The 15,143-nt window shown below is 37.0% G+C and overlaps 2 protein-coding genes across 3 annotated transcripts in view; one reads left to right on the forward strand and one right to left on the reverse strand.

Moving 5' to 3' along the window:
- Positions 1-2,899, reverse strand: part of nrap (nebulin-related anchoring protein) — a 31,644-nt gene extending 28,745 nt beyond the window's left edge. Inside the window, 4 exon segments of the mRNA XM_030163207.1 lie at positions 285-389; positions 1,848-1,935; positions 2,117-2,211; positions 2,690-2,899. Coding sequence (XP_030019067.1) covers positions 285-389; positions 1,848-1,935; positions 2,117-2,211; positions 2,690-2,755 — 354 coding nt within the window. The 5' untranslated portion in view covers positions 2,756-2,899.
- Positions 2,900-3,452: 553 nt separating this feature from the next.
- On the forward strand, positions 3,453-15,143 carry casp7 (caspase 7, apoptosis-related cysteine peptidase). Of its 2 annotated transcripts, XM_030163226.1 has the most exons (7): positions 3,453-3,594; positions 3,938-4,059; positions 8,005-8,156; positions 8,232-8,360; positions 9,937-10,112; positions 10,407-10,545; positions 12,943-15,143. In XM_030163226.1, the coding sequence occupies exons 2-7, from the start codon at positions 3,938-3,940 to the stop codon at positions 13,167-13,169; spliced, it is 945 nt and encodes a 314-aa protein (XP_030019086.1). In that variant the 5' UTR covers positions 3,453-3,594; the 3' UTR covers positions 13,170-15,143. The 2 variants fall into 2 exon arrangements, with proteins under 2 accessions (XP_030019086.1, XP_030019087.1); XM_030163227.1 differs by lacking the exons at positions 3,453-3,594; positions 3,938-4,059 and adding an exon at positions 7,327-7,507.

Here is a 15,143-nt window from a genome sequence, read left to right on the forward strand (position 1 = left end):
ATAAGACCTTGTTGAGTCATAGACGGCACTTCTATCCTGCCTCACTCATGGTCAGAAATGTTACGACCCACTTCAAATCACATTATAGCAAATCATTTTAATATAATTTATTATTGATTAGGTGAGGATTTTGAATCACAGCTGTTTCTGTGTGTGAAAAATACAATTAGTTATGCTGATATGTGAATGACTGCACAAGAGGATTTGTTTTATTACTGGAGGACTTCAGGCTGGAAACTTCCCTTGACTGAGTTTAAAGGCCAGTTGCTCTACTGGGAGCTCACCTGGCTGGCCATTTGATTGGCTAGTCGAGCCCTCTCCAGCTCCATGGACCTCATGTCATAGTGGAAGGTGGACTTAAAGCGCTCACCATCTTCACGATACTTCAGCTACAAGTGCACATAGACGACAAGCATTAAGCCAAGGCCAGCACAGATCTGCACATGCACATGCCACACTAACAACAACATGTACATTTAGAAGTAATGTTTATCCCAGTGGATATTTCTGAGAAAAGGAAATAACATAAAACTGCAGCCTTTGACATTTTCTCCACTGGGCCAAACACTACTCCATTCTTATTTTGTCATCTTCAAACTAGACAACCTAAACCAACATGCTTAATAGTTAAGAGATAATATTAGTGCCCTGTTATTAATAACTGAGATGTCCCAATCAAGATAAAGTTGGACCTGCCAGGAAAGATCCAGAAATGAACACTGACTGATGAAACTCTGAGCTGTTTACAATACTCAGATTGAATCACAGAATAGTTGTATTGCATGGAGATAGAAGAGCATCATTGCTAAAGGAGCCACTATAAACATAGTAGCACAATCTTCAGGGTAAAGTTTACAATTGGGGTCCAATCTTCACAACAAAGGGCCATGGAAATTAAAAAACAAAACAAAAAACCTCTGCATAGCTACCAGTGCTAGAATTCTTTGAAAATGATTCAGGGTCACTGAGTTGAGGATCAGCAACATGTTCCAAAGTAAAGCCTCCAGATCAGATATCAATAAGTTAAGCCTTTTATCTCTCTAGAGGCGTATAGCAGTAGCTGATGAGCTTGCTAGCCCACTGCTAATATAAGCATAAGAGCTTTGCATGAACTCATAGACACAGACATACTCAGACAGACAAGAGCAGGTGGCAGGGCAGAGGAGAGGAAGGGATGTGTGGCTGTTTTTCCTGATGTATAATTTTAGCCCCCTGGGGCATAAAGTGGACTCAGAGAAGAGAGGTGGGGGTATCTTGCCTCTGTCACAGGACCAGAAATAACCTGAGCTGCACTCTCCATTCCACACCGCTGCTGTCACTGCAGACTCACAGGGTCCAGAAGCTGCCCACATCTCACTCTCCCACTCGTAAAACAGGGAATGAGGCCTTTTTGACTTCTTATCTGACCGTGATGGATACATCTGCTTTTTGTCAGTTCTTGAGCTTTCTGACTGTATTTGTGTGTAATTAGATTTAATTCCTCATCTTGATGATCTGTGGTTTTATGTGTTACTGTGAATGATACGCTGAAAAGGAGAAGGTCTATTTTAAGCAACATTTTGTGATTTTGCAAAACTGTACTCATTAAAACAAGTATTTTTAAAATAATTTGTTAGTTTATTTAATGATAATGACTTATAGAGATGCAATGAGGGCTATGAAGTACAGTTATATACACAGTACAAGTACAGTCATATATACAGTAATCACTAAAGAATGCCATGAATGACATACACAGTCACATACGTCAGCCTGTCAACAATACATCTTGACTCGGATCAAGGCTGAAATATTTTGTCTCATGTTGCTTCTAGTGTGTTTTTGCAGGTGACACATCTATTCCTTACCTCACTGCTGGCCTTGGTTTGCTTCTTTGCATTGATGTTGATGGGGGTCTCGTACACGCTGGTGAATGTGTTGTTCCTTGGGTTGTGTCTGTGGGGCCAAGACATTAAAAAAAATTATATTCAGTGGATAGTTTAGATTTCACTTCAAAGGTTGTAGTGAAAAGGGGGGGGGGGGCACTTTGCACCTAAAGATAGATTTTATGGTTTGTGCCCAAACAGATATTAACGACACTTGCCATGAAAAGCCAAAATAAAAGCACCATGCTTACACAGAGCAGTACGGCCTCTTCTTGTGGCTGACAAAGTTATTGGCCGTCAGCACCATCTTACAGACGTCGCAGTGGAAACATGCTTTATGCCAGTTCTGTCAAAGAAAAAAACAAGTCACTTTGTGTGTTTTAACCTAGAACAGGTCATTTCTGAGCATGGCTACAGTATGTTCTTCTAACTAAACACACTGACTTGATGCTAAAGATACCATTTTATAAGACTGTTAACTGTGTTCTTGCTCTTAAATTAGATAATATCCCATTGCAAGTTATATACACTCAATGCAAAAATAGCAACAACATAGCAAAGTTATATCAGGGATATATTTTTTTGCCAGATCTTGACTCTTAGTGTTTTCCGTTTTTTTCTACTTTTCTGGAAACTGAACTTCACCTGTAAAATATAAAGTATCCAAAAGTGTTGCATAAGTAGATTCTTCTTAACCCAAAGCCTCTGACAAAATACACTCCAAGAAGCAGATCGCAAATGTTAACACCAGTGCCTCCTTTCCTTTTACAGTATAAATAAGTATTTAGATTATTTTTTCAACCTTTTTTCTCTCAAAATTTTACCTGGTCAATGCAGTTGATCTTCTCTGCTGGGTAGACCACAAACCCACACCTGGCACAGGACTGCATGGTGAATCCCTGTCCTTATCCAAAGGGGGAAAACAAGAGGAACTTCAAGAAAAATATCAAAAGAAAAGGAACTGTAGTGGAATATTTGCCAAAAGCAGAGTGCACTGTAGTAGAGGAAGTGGCAGTGACTCCCAGAGAGATGGATAGTGTGTCTCTGGTGGTGGTAAACTTAGCTCTGTGGCTGTGAAACACTGGAACTGTCTCTTACTTGACACTGTGTCCCATCATGGACCAGCCCCCTGTGATGGACCGTGTATGAGGACTGGCTCAGTCCAGCTGTCTGTCTGTCTGTGTGTCTGCAGGAGGAAAGAGGTCAGAGCAGAGAGAAAGAGGGTGACTCAGTACAGTTCACATGTCAGTTTATATGTGTAATGATCCTGAGTTGGACTACTAGAACATTCATGGATAAATAACTATGACAGTTACAAACAAGAGTGTAATAGGTCTACATAATAAGTTACAGTGACTATTCAGGGACAGGAAAGTTTCCTTTTTTGTTTTGACAAATATTATATTCTAGTTTAATTTAGTATACCAAGTTTTAATTAGTCTTATTTTACAGATATTTCTTACCTGTAAACACTTTTTTTTTTTTTTTTTTATCTTTAATCACATAGGACGTGGAGATTAATTGACAACATGAACGTCAAACCTCGCGGACCTGACGGACGTAATGTTGTGACGTAATTACGTATCTCAAAGATTTCAGTTCAACTTTCATTTTCTCCAGTTCTTGAGGGAATAGAAACTTGGCTGGTCATTTCAGGAGGAAAAACAAACCTCAAACAACCTTTATACATCCTTTAACCTGACCTAGAACAATAAACGGAGGACTAATCGTAAGTTCACGTAACTTTGAGAATTGTTTTAGCAGCTCGCGCGTCTTCGGTTGTACTCGTTTGCTAACCAAGTAGACAGCTAGCAAGTTAGTCAAAATAAGTTAGCACGACTGAACTATTATATTTTAGGTAATTAGTTAACTATATATTAGGAGCTACAATAAGTAAATATATGTAGTAATACCAATAAAACGCAACAATAACAGTGGTGTTGCCACGTTGACCAAGTTACTGAAAGTGTTTTTTACATTATCAACAGTACATTCATGTAACCTTATTGTATTGTGTGTTGTACATAAATGGCATAAACAAGCCATGTACTTAATATGTGTGTTTGGTGCAGATGGCTGAAGCTGGAGAACCTTCAGAGCTGACTGAAGTTGGAGGAGAAGTTGAGGAAGAGAAGACGGGAGACGAAACAGATGCCAAACCTGACCGCAGAGGCAGATTTCTACTGTTTGGGAGGTGAAGTACAAGGGATACCAGGAAATACATGATACAGTGCGCATCAGGGTTTAGTTAGGATCTTAAATAACTACAAATATACTTAAAAGAGTTCAGAATGTGTCTTACAGTGTTCTCCAAGTTTCACTTTCATGATTAGTCCCTCACCTAAAGCCACATACTCTGTAAGTTGATGACTTTCATTATCTGTTGCAGCAATCATATGGTCATTCTGTGGTCCAGTAAGAATGTTATCTGTTCATTTCCATTATGTCAGGGGTGTCAAACTCATTTTCTTTCGGGGGCCACATTCAGCTCAATTTGATCTCCAGTGGGCAGGACCAGTAAAATAAAAGCATAATAGCTATAAATAATGACAACTCCAAATTTTTTATATGCAAAAAAATAACATTAAATTATGAAAAAAATACATTTCACAAACTATCCAAACAAAAAAAGATGTGAATAACCTGAAAAAATAGAAATTTCTGAAAAAAATAAGAAGAAACAATAATAATAAGAAAATTTTGATTGATATTATGCCTCAATTTATGATTTCTACATGTACATTACAGATCAGATCTGCCAAGACACAAAACAGGCAGAATATGGTTAAAATTACACTTATTTTTCTTTAGACATTCCAGGTTGTTCATATTTGTTCAGGTTATTGACGTTTTATTATTAAAGGATATAGAGCTTAATGTTCTTTGCAATAAATCAAAGAGAAAAAACTGGTGTTGCCATTATTTATAGGCATGATATCATATTAGTTTTTTCACATTAAACCAAGAAGAACATTTGGAGTCATTATTTCTAGGTTATTGTGCTGTTATTTTTGAGTTCAACGCCCTTGACTGTTAATATCTTCTGCACTTTGCAAATTCATCCCACGGGCCAGATTGGAACCTCTGGCGGGCCGGTTTTTGCCCCCGGGCCACATGTTTGACACCTGTGCATTATGTAAACATTCTGTTTACTGGTATGGCATTGAGAAGGGTCTGCATAAACAGTAATCATGACTTAACAGCTACTTGCAGATGTTATCCTTTTCCTCTTTCAACAGAACATCATTCACAATGTATTTGGGGCTTTCATTGCTATTTTCATACCTAATATTATTTTAAATTATGGAATGATGATTGAGTAATATACACTCTTAAAATGTTATTTAACTAGAATAAATATTAACACTAATCCTTAAAAATGTCTCAAGTAAATTTAAACAATAATGACTGTCAAAATATGTAGTCAGAATCTGTTATTGCTTTATTCTAATCTGTATGTCCTGTATACAGTATCCTAACTGTATTTATCTAACTATTACAGTCAAATTTTATGCAGAATCAAATAACTTATAGATAATTCACTTGCAGGAAAGTCAAGACTATAGTATAACCTTTTGGCATTAAGAACAAGTTCATGTTTTTTCAGCAACATCTGTTTACTTAATTACATTCAGCAAATGAGAGTTTCTTGGATGTTCAGTACGAAGTTAAATCCAGTCCAATAAAAAATAAGCAAATGGTGAAGCTTCCAATACATCATACTACTAATGAAATTCAGCTCTGAAGGCCTCTTAATACAATAACTGTGTTTCTAATATTGTAATAACCCATTTATGTTGAATTATGTACTCTCAGTATTCAGACAGCACTATGATTTAATGCAAATGAAGTGCTTGTTTACTCATTTTTTTGTTTATTAGTGTGCAGATGATGAGGAAATAAAAATTAGTTATTTTATACCCCCAAATAGTTGAATCATAGTTTTTAATCCCAGTATATTATTCAGTTAAGACAACAGAGCAGTTTTAGATTAAATAGCGAGATGGATGTGAAAACAATCTTAAACTTAATTTTATAATTAACATCAGTTCTCAAATGGCTGCTCAGATTTATTTATTTTTATCATTCTGAGTTTAATTATGGAATTCAGTACAGGTAGTTTATCATTTAAACCCACTGTTATATAATAGATATTATAGAATAAAAGCTGACATAAATGATCATGCGTGCCCCTTTAAATTGTCTTGGTTGTCTCGGTTGTCCTTTGTAAACATGTGAACTGTGAATCACCTCTTTTTATATAGTTCAGCAGGGAGTGGCCTGTTCTTATTCTAGTTCTTATTCCAGTCTGACTCACAAGGTGGCACTGCGAGCATTTGTTGTGGAGGAGCTTAAGTTACCTCTTCCAGGCACTGGTACTCACACAGAAAACCCGGTGTGCTCTCTGTGACCTTAACATTTCAGAACTACCAGCTAAAAAATAATGACTAAAAAAAAGTTCTTTCTGAAAACAGAGTGATGTGTTGTTTATAATTGACGTCATACATGAAAGGCTGAAACGTATCCTGATGTGGGATATTTGGCATGCATAGCTTATAGTTGTAGCTACCTGATAGTGACCACTGTATTTAAGGGTGTTGCATAAACTGATAATATGTTGCATGTTTTGGATGAACAAGGTCTGACCAATCAGTGCATAAATCTGGATGGCTCTCATCTCATGCCTTTTTTTATAAAGGGAGGATAACTCTAATTACTTGCTTTGCTTAAACTATTTGGATTTTGAACTGGAATTTTTAAGCCAAGAGCAAATTTCTGAAGATTTCTCTTCCTGCTTTTCCTCATGTTAAGTGTTAAAGCTTTTTCAGGACTGAATTTTCTTTGTGTTGTACACCACCTTGTCCATCCAGAATACAGGTTGACATGGTTATGTACATAGTATGTATGTTGGTACAGGTGGATTCTGTGCCTGTCAGCAGTGGAGCAACTTGTTGCCCTGTCTGACCTCAGCAGGGTGCGAGGTGTAGGGGCCATGTGTGAATAGGCCTTTAGAAAGCACTGGTGTGGTGGCAAGGCTGCTGACTCAGGGGCTCACAGTGCGCCGCCCCTGTCCACAGCATCCAGTGGCCCAGTCCAGTCTCCATCCAGTACAGAGAGCATGTCAGTATCCTAGCACACAGCCAAAAATTAAGCTGCCAGGTCTGGAGAAACTTACTCTATCGGGGGAGGAAAAAAGAAACAAGACAAAAACAACGCATTTCAGATGCAGAGTGGCGTAGCACTTAATGACGAACCCAGGTAAGGAAGAAACAATCAGCTCATACTCCTGTTCACCCTCCTCCAACCTGCTGCTCTTTCTGCCATGCCCAGCCCACAGCAGAACAGAGTTGCTGCTCTTTGCCCACCCTCACGCAGTCGTATGTTGGCACAGTTTGGAGGTGGGAGGGGGAGGGGGGGTGGGGGTCAAAAAGTTCTGGATCACATGCTTATCAGAATATCGCTGGGCTGCCTGCGAGTGTGTGTGCATGAAATTGTTGGTGCACGTTGTTGTGTATTGTTCTATGCTTGAGTAACCTGATGACTAGGCTCTTCTGGAACAAGCCTGGATTTTGTGAGCCACCAATGGGCCACTGTTGGCTTGGCTATCTGGATGGATCTTTTAAAGAATGGAAATATGACAGGTCTGTGAGAATTGCCACTTGTGTAGATTTCCTCTCGCACAATCTGCGTTGTTTTCCCTCTAATTTTTTTAATCTGCGCTAAAGAACAATGTTTTAGCTTCAACTTCTCCCAGACGGTGGATTACTGCGACCAAATTTGGCCGTGACCTTAATGCCTTATTTGAAAACGTATGTAGATTACATACATGTACTTACTGTACTTTCTGATGTTGAGTGTTTTGAGGTTTATGTCAGTCTCCTTGTCTTGATGTGGGAAGTCTTAAAGTAACTGCTTTCTATATACTTTAAGGAACATGTTTAACTACAAATAGAAGTATTTTAACTTGGATAACTATTCATATTTGTTTGTTTTCTTTCTTTTTGGAGTTTTTTCTGTGATTTTAAATGTAGATTTTTCTCTCTGTTATTGACGTTAAAAAAAAGTGATGATCTGTGTTTAATGATATTACCTTGTATTTACTTTCCTTAATGTTTTTTTTTTCTTCTGACTTTGTTAGTAAGAAGAATAAGGATGGCCAGACGCGGGAGCAGGACTACTATTCTGAAAGCCATTACAGAATTGTTTCACCAACATTCCAGTATAAGATGAGCCACCAGCGAGTGGGCAAGTGCATCATCATCAACAACAAAAACTTTGATGAAAAGACAGGTATCACACTCAAGTTTTTAATACATTTTACACACGTATTTGGAAAGGCGTATTCTAAGCAGATTGTCTTTACAGGGATGAATGTACGAAACGGCACAGACCGAGATGCGGGCGAGCTGTTCAAATGCTTCAAGAGCCTGGGCTTCGACGTCTACATCTACAATGATCAGACCTGTGAGAAGATGGAACGTCTTCTCAGAGAGGGTGAGTAATGAGCTCATTCTTCTAAAACCTTTTTTTTTTCTTTCAATCTGAATAATCAGTAGAAATGCAGAAAAACGAAACATTTCATAATCTACCTTTATTATCTACTTGTATATCATTGCAAGTATTTTAGGTTTTTTTAAGGCTTAAATAGTTTGCAGCCTCGCACAGGAACATTTTTACATTTTCTCTTTTTGCTTTCATTGTGAGGTTTGACTGTATGAGTTTTCCAAGTGAGACTCATCAAACCCTCTTTGCTCGTACAGCCTTGTGATTAAATTTAATATGAGCTCTGTGGTCTTCAGTAGATGTTTATTCTTTGGCTTTGTTTATTTGCTTACATTACTTTTTGAGTTCAGTCCAACCCAGGAACAGCCACTGATACTGATGTAATTCACCACTCACATATCAGACATTCATCACTCGTCCACTTATGATCCAATTTTCATAATCTGATTGTCTGCTACCATTCATTTAAAAACTAATAATGCAGTTTTAAACACATATTCAGTATTACCCATATTTTTGGTCTATATCTGTGTAGGTATTTATCTACAAAGAGACTTTTTTACATACTCCTACCAAATTGACATTGTACACTTTGAAATTCTCTTTTGACTCTTGAACTCATGAACAGAAATCTACTTATGGGTAGTTGTTCAAGCATTTCTGTGCGCTTGATTTTCTCAAGTTTCTCATAACATCAAATGAGTTCCTGTAGCTATTCACACTCCTACACCCTTTTATATGTGAAGCCTACTTAACCCACAGTTCAAATGAATTATTTTGGAATACATTTACATGCTTTTTTGTATAATGCTTTTAGTGAGAAGTGCTGTGTGGTTTAGTGCAGCTTCTTATAAACCTGTAAACACATAATACCAACAACAATAGCAACCATAGCAATAATGATAATGATAATAATATTGAAGACAAAAGAACAAAAGAGATCTGGTGTCTCTATGGGTATCAGCAGACATTTATATTCATGTATTGTCTCTAATGACTTTTTAAAGCTGCGTGTAATGGCACAGTAGAGGTACTAGAGGCTCTGAAAAATAAATCTGCATTGCATTACAGCTGCACAGTAACAGAAATTATGAAAGGACAGTTGGATATGAAGTAACATCATTGCTTAAGTCAATCATAAAAGTACATTCCTCTACAGCTGATGAGGAACTGTCTGATACTTTGGAAGGTTGTGTCACAGACGCTGACTCATCAACAGATCAGAGTAATTAAAAATGATTATTCATTAAGTTACAGTATTATCTATACCTAAAAATGTAAGGGTTTTCCAAACATCTTTAATTACTTTTACAATAGCACCATCTGCTGTCTGGCCTGATGATGAAGCGGTGTGTCAGCTCAGGCAATTTATGGTTTCATATCTCATTCCATGGTGCCTCTTTATTCAAATCTCACCGGAGTCATTCCCTATAATTACAAAAACAATTTCTAAATAAATTCCAGTCCAGACGATTCAGTTGCTGGTAGAACAAATGAAGTAAGGGGAGTTACGTGAGGCCTTAGCTGAGCTAAGAGTTGAGTGTTTGTTTGTGTGTGTATGGGTCAGCCTCGGAAGAAGACCATAGTGACAGCTCGTGTTTCGCCTGTATCCTGCTAAGCCACGGCGAAGAGGGCATGATCTACGGCACAGACGGAGCCATGCCTATCAAGACCATGACCTCGCTGTTCAGGGGGGACATGTGCAAAAGCTTAGTCGGGAAACCAAAGCTCTTCTTCATCCAGGTAAGGAGATGTGACCAGTCTCTTTACTGTATATGAAATTTGTTAATAGAACAACATGTTAAAGCTGCAGAGTTGTGTAGATTTGTGTCAAAGTCAGAACTAGTGTTGAGTTTAGTCATTAAAAACAAAAAACATAACTGACAACACAAAGTACATAAGACATATAGTAATAACTGTTTATATTGTTTCCCAGCCCAGCTTTTAAAAACAGTTAATTTTTAATTGCTTCACCAGGTCATCGTTGAGAATGCTACTCAGGATCACAATGAAATGTCATTTCATTTACTTCACCAGGCTTGTCGGGGTTCCGAATTTGATGATGGTATACAGACAGATTCGGGTCCGCCAAATGATACCCTGGAGACAGATGCTAATCCAAGACATAAGATCCCTGTAGAGGCAGATTTCCTCTTTGCCTACTCCACTGTGCCAGGTAAATCCCAGTTCTGAACTCAGGTGTCATTTCAATGTATGAAGCAGGGTTCGTACAGGTGCTTTAAATCCTTGAAAAAGCTTGAATTTCAATGTTGTGTTTTCAAGGTCTGAAAAGTGCTTGAATTTTAGTTTAAGTGCTTGAAAGTGCATGCAATTATAACTCTGTGATGCGATTTATGTATTTATTTTTAATATTAACTCTGCCAGGTTAGATGCCAAGCCAAAGCTACTTACAGAGGTGATACATTTTGAAAAATAACACTTATGTCAAAAAAGAAAATTAGTGGGTGTTCTCAGGTCGACTCCATGTACATTTTTATCTTAGTCTTTGGCTCAGCGTGAGTGTGCCCGAAGAATGCCAAGTGGCTTCCCTTTTTTTGGATAAAACTTTGTGTCCATTAATTTCTAAATTTTTGCTATTATGAAACATAATTTTAGATGTTTATAGCATAATACAATGTACATCATTCTGATAAAAATTGAAAACAATAATCCTGAGTATATGTATTCCTGTAGATATGTATTTTACCCCAGCGATAAGGTGCTGTGTGGGAAAACTTTGAAAATGACCCTTAAAAGTGCTTCAGAAGTGCTTGAATATGACCTTGAAAAATATGTACGAACCCTGATGAAGTTATTTTCTCTGTACTGTACACTTTACAATGAAGCTACCCTTACAGAAGATTTATAATAAGTTTAAAGTAAATAAATATCATAAATAACTTTTTTTTTTTTTTTGCCAGAATTTTTTTTATTGAGGTTTACAATTATAAAGCACAGGATTCACTTCAATCACAATTTACCCTCCTTTTCATACCATTACATACCATTTTAATTCAAAACAAAAACAGCATACAAAACATCAAACAGAGCTTCTTTTTTGACAGTGGTAGTTAAACTAAACAAAAATCTGAATCAACTGCCATCCTCTGAGTTCAGTGTATAGAAGTATACTTGTCCATATAAAATCAGAAACTGCAATGCGTATAATGTTAACAGTCAACTGAATATCCTATTAGGTCTAACTGATGTAGTTAATGAAGTGTCTTCAAATTTTTCCAAATACTTGCTTTTTGGCTTTCTGAATGTAGGTTATTCTTTCTATTTTAAGGCTAGACAATAAGTAACTATTTTAAAGACATTAGATAATTTGTGGGCTCTATTCTGTTCTGAATATAAGCTCTTACTTGTTGCTGAGCTTGTTTGTTTCTCAGTCAGCCACTCATTAATGACTTACTGTCTCTTATATCTCACAAAAAATTGTGAAATTTGAGGCTCAGTAGAAAAAATAAATGTCTACTCAATATTTGGAAAGCAGCACTGATGTGTTACAGTGCCTTATAAATTAAATTTGCAATCTAATTAAGTCCTTCATAAGGGGAGTTTTATTGTCTAGTGTTACCAGTAGGGATGTAATGATTACCGGTATAACGATAAACCATGGTAAAATTGCCAACGGTTAGTATTACCGTTTAAATTCTAGTTATCATGATAACCGTGTTTCATTACCACACTTTTCCGGAGAAAACGCCCATGTAAAGATATGCTTTTATGTCAAATATTTGAGTACAGTTTTAATTTATTACAATTTTAATTTTATATACCTAATATTTGGAATGAATATTCACTTTTAAAGTCTTTGAAAAGGTTCGTTAAGCATCTGTGTGTTATTTATGCAATAAATTATTTACATTTTTTAAATTAGATTTTATTTTTTTTTTGAGTTTTTTGTCCTTTTCAAATCAAATCAAATTTTATTTATATAGCGCCAAATCATAACAAAAGGTATCTCATGACACTTTACATACATAGTTGGTCAAAACTAGACTCTAAGCCAATTTACACAAACCTGACAGAATCCTCCAGGAGCAAACCCTACAAACACCTTTTATGTTTTTATAGTAGGTTGAAGTGAAAAAAATAATAGGCAGTTGATATAAATGAAGTTGTGCTGAAAAAAAGGTACCAAACATGGGTATAGTAAACATTTGTTTATATAGTATATAAAGGCAAAATCAAAAGTACTGAAAAACAGCCAAAATAGGCTCAGAGCCCTAAGGGTTAATACTTGAATATTTCTGCCAACAGAAAGTGCATTTTGCCAGTTATTTTATTTGCTTTTTTTTTTTTTTTTTTTTTTTTCAAAATACAACTTGACTAAATTATTTTAGTGTGCGTATAAGTACTTTTTGAACATTTGGAGCACAGTTTCAACAATACTGCGATAATAATGACAACCGTGATAATTTTGGTCACAATAACCGTGATATGAAATTTTCATATTGTTACATCCCTAGTTACCAGTGGTGCTTAAAGTAATAGTATGATATGTTTTGTTATGTATCCATGTGGTGATGCTTCTAGATTCAGTTGCTGACTCATGATCGTTTTCTAGGTTATTACTCATGGAGGAACCCAGGACGCGGCTCCTGGTTCGTCCAGGCCCTCTGCAACGTCCTCAATGAGTTCGGGAAGCAGCTGGAGATAATGCAGATCCTGACACGGGTCAACTACATGGTGGCCACCAGCTTCGAGTCTTGGTCTGAAGACCCTCGCTTCAGTGAGAAGAAGCAGATTCCTTGTGTGGTCTCTATGCTGACGAAAGAACTGTATTTTAACTGACCACCAGTCTCTCTGACCGTACGACACCACGGACTGACTGACGAACACTGACCAGACCGACTGTTTCAGGGACTGACTAAAACGGTCAAAGCATTCAGGGATGATTCAGGCCCAGCAGGACATTGCACATTTGGAGCACGAATGACAATTTGCATGTGTAGTTGGGCCCGAAAAAACGAGCACTCCGTGAGAAAAGAAAAATCTTTACAGTGGCACTCAGCGTTCATGTGTTGATGGTGATATTTACCTCTTCTTCAGGTTATTCTTCAGAAAAATGGCGTCACATTTGATCTGATCTTTGTCGACAGGCATTGTGAAATATCCATGTTTTTCTGCTGACCCAGAAAATTTGCTGCCAGTTTTTGTGGGTTCGGGGAATCATATCTGAATATGCATCTCTCTATTTTCCAGTGTTTGAAGTGGATGTTTGAAGGGCCTATAAATTATAATAAGCACCTTTTGTACACAACATACAGTGTACAGTAACAGCTATTTTAGACCATTTTAAAGGACTTTATGATTGAATTTTATCCTTTTGATTTTATATTTCTATTTATAATGTTGCCTGGAAAAACAGCCTATATTAAAGGCTCTTTTGCAGATGTCCATTTGATTTTCCAATTGATTTTATACAGGGAAATAATTATTAGAAGAGATAGACCTGGAAAATGGATCGGATCATTTTCAGCTCTTTGTCTTTTATTGTTTTCAGCTGTCACGTGTCGACAAACAGACAAAATAAAACCACCTCTGAGCCGAAATATGTCACAATGCTTTTACCAAAAGAGTCTCCATGTTGCTAGCACGTTTCAGTTGGTAGCATCATGTCGGCATCCTCAGGTTCTTTCATGTCCCATGAAGTGGGTTAATGTCATGTTAAAGGATACCTATACGTATGGCGAAGACCCTGTGATCTTGTGCTGTGTTATGATTAGTTCCATAAGACTTTGGGTCAAGTGCATAACATACAGTCCACTCCCACAGTACCAAGGACGCAGTCTGCCATGCTCATCAGCCCACTCATTATTCCATGATGTTAAAAACTTCACCTACTTGTTGTTGAAACAGGATACAGTGAAGTTCATGTTTTTACATATGAGCAAAACTGTGCGCTTGTTATTAGTCAGAGCTCATTAAGTCGGTCTCATCAATTTCCCTTTTTTATCCTTAAATTTAGACATTCCTCTTCGCTCTTTCTTTGACAAAGAATAGGTTATATTCTGTAAGAGTTTTGATAAAGAATTAAGAATGTCTAAAGTGGGAAATATCAGCCTAAAGCTGTAAAGAGGCCCTAAAGCACAAATGCCACATCATTTTACTGTATATTAGTGTTGTACATTGTCATACCATAAACGACACTGTAGTAGGAGATACCAAGCAATGTCTGCTGATTGAGTTAAAAAAAAAAAAAGAGCTGAATGGAAGAAAAGAGTATAATCCTGAAGCATTTTGATGTTATTTTTAAGCACAATGCCAAGTATTTAACACTTTGTTGAAGGTACTGAAACAGTCATTTTCACTGAGGCGTTAAATCCTTTCTATAAATTATATATTATTGAAATAATAGACATTTGCTGATAAAAGTTAGTTCATACCTGCGATGTTTGTTAGTGTCTCGTCGTCTGTCAGTCACAGAGGCAGCTATTATTGGTGGTGACAAGTCTAACCATACACATCCACGTGTCTGCAATACACACACTCGTCGATGCAATGTTTTTACATTATCCTCGATTGCACATGTCAGTAACTTTAGGGAAAGTTCAGCAATCGCTTTAATCTGTTATTAAATTTTACCCTTTCCACTCCTTGTATTTATTTTTTATTCTATTTTTTTTTTTTTATTTAATGATAGTACTACATGGAGTTTAGACATTTCACATTTTATACCCAGTGCACTTGTCCCAATACAGACACAACTCTTGAATCCTCTCGACACATGGATCTCTGATCAGTGATGTGGTGCCCAACCTGTGC

The sequence above is a fragment of the Sphaeramia orbicularis genome, chromosome 19 (assembly GCF_902148855.1).
Source record: "Sphaeramia orbicularis chromosome 19, fSphaOr1.1, whole genome shotgun sequence".
Classification (NCBI taxonomy): domain Eukaryota; kingdom Metazoa; phylum Chordata; class Actinopteri; order Kurtiformes; family Apogonidae; genus Sphaeramia; species Sphaeramia orbicularis.

Coding starts and splice junctions, on each gene's coding strand:
- casp7 (XM_030163226.1), top strand. CDS start 3,938: ATGGCTGAAGCTGGAGAACCTTCAGAGCTGACTGAAGTTGGAGGAGAA. Junction 10,113..10,406: donor CAAAGCTCTTCTTCATCCAG/GTAAGGAGATGT, acceptor TTACTTCACCAG/GCTTGTCGGGGTTCCGAATT. Junction 10,546..12,942: donor TGCCTACTCCACTGTGCCAG/GTAAATCCCAGT, acceptor ATCGTTTTCTAG/GTTATTACTCATGGAGGAAC.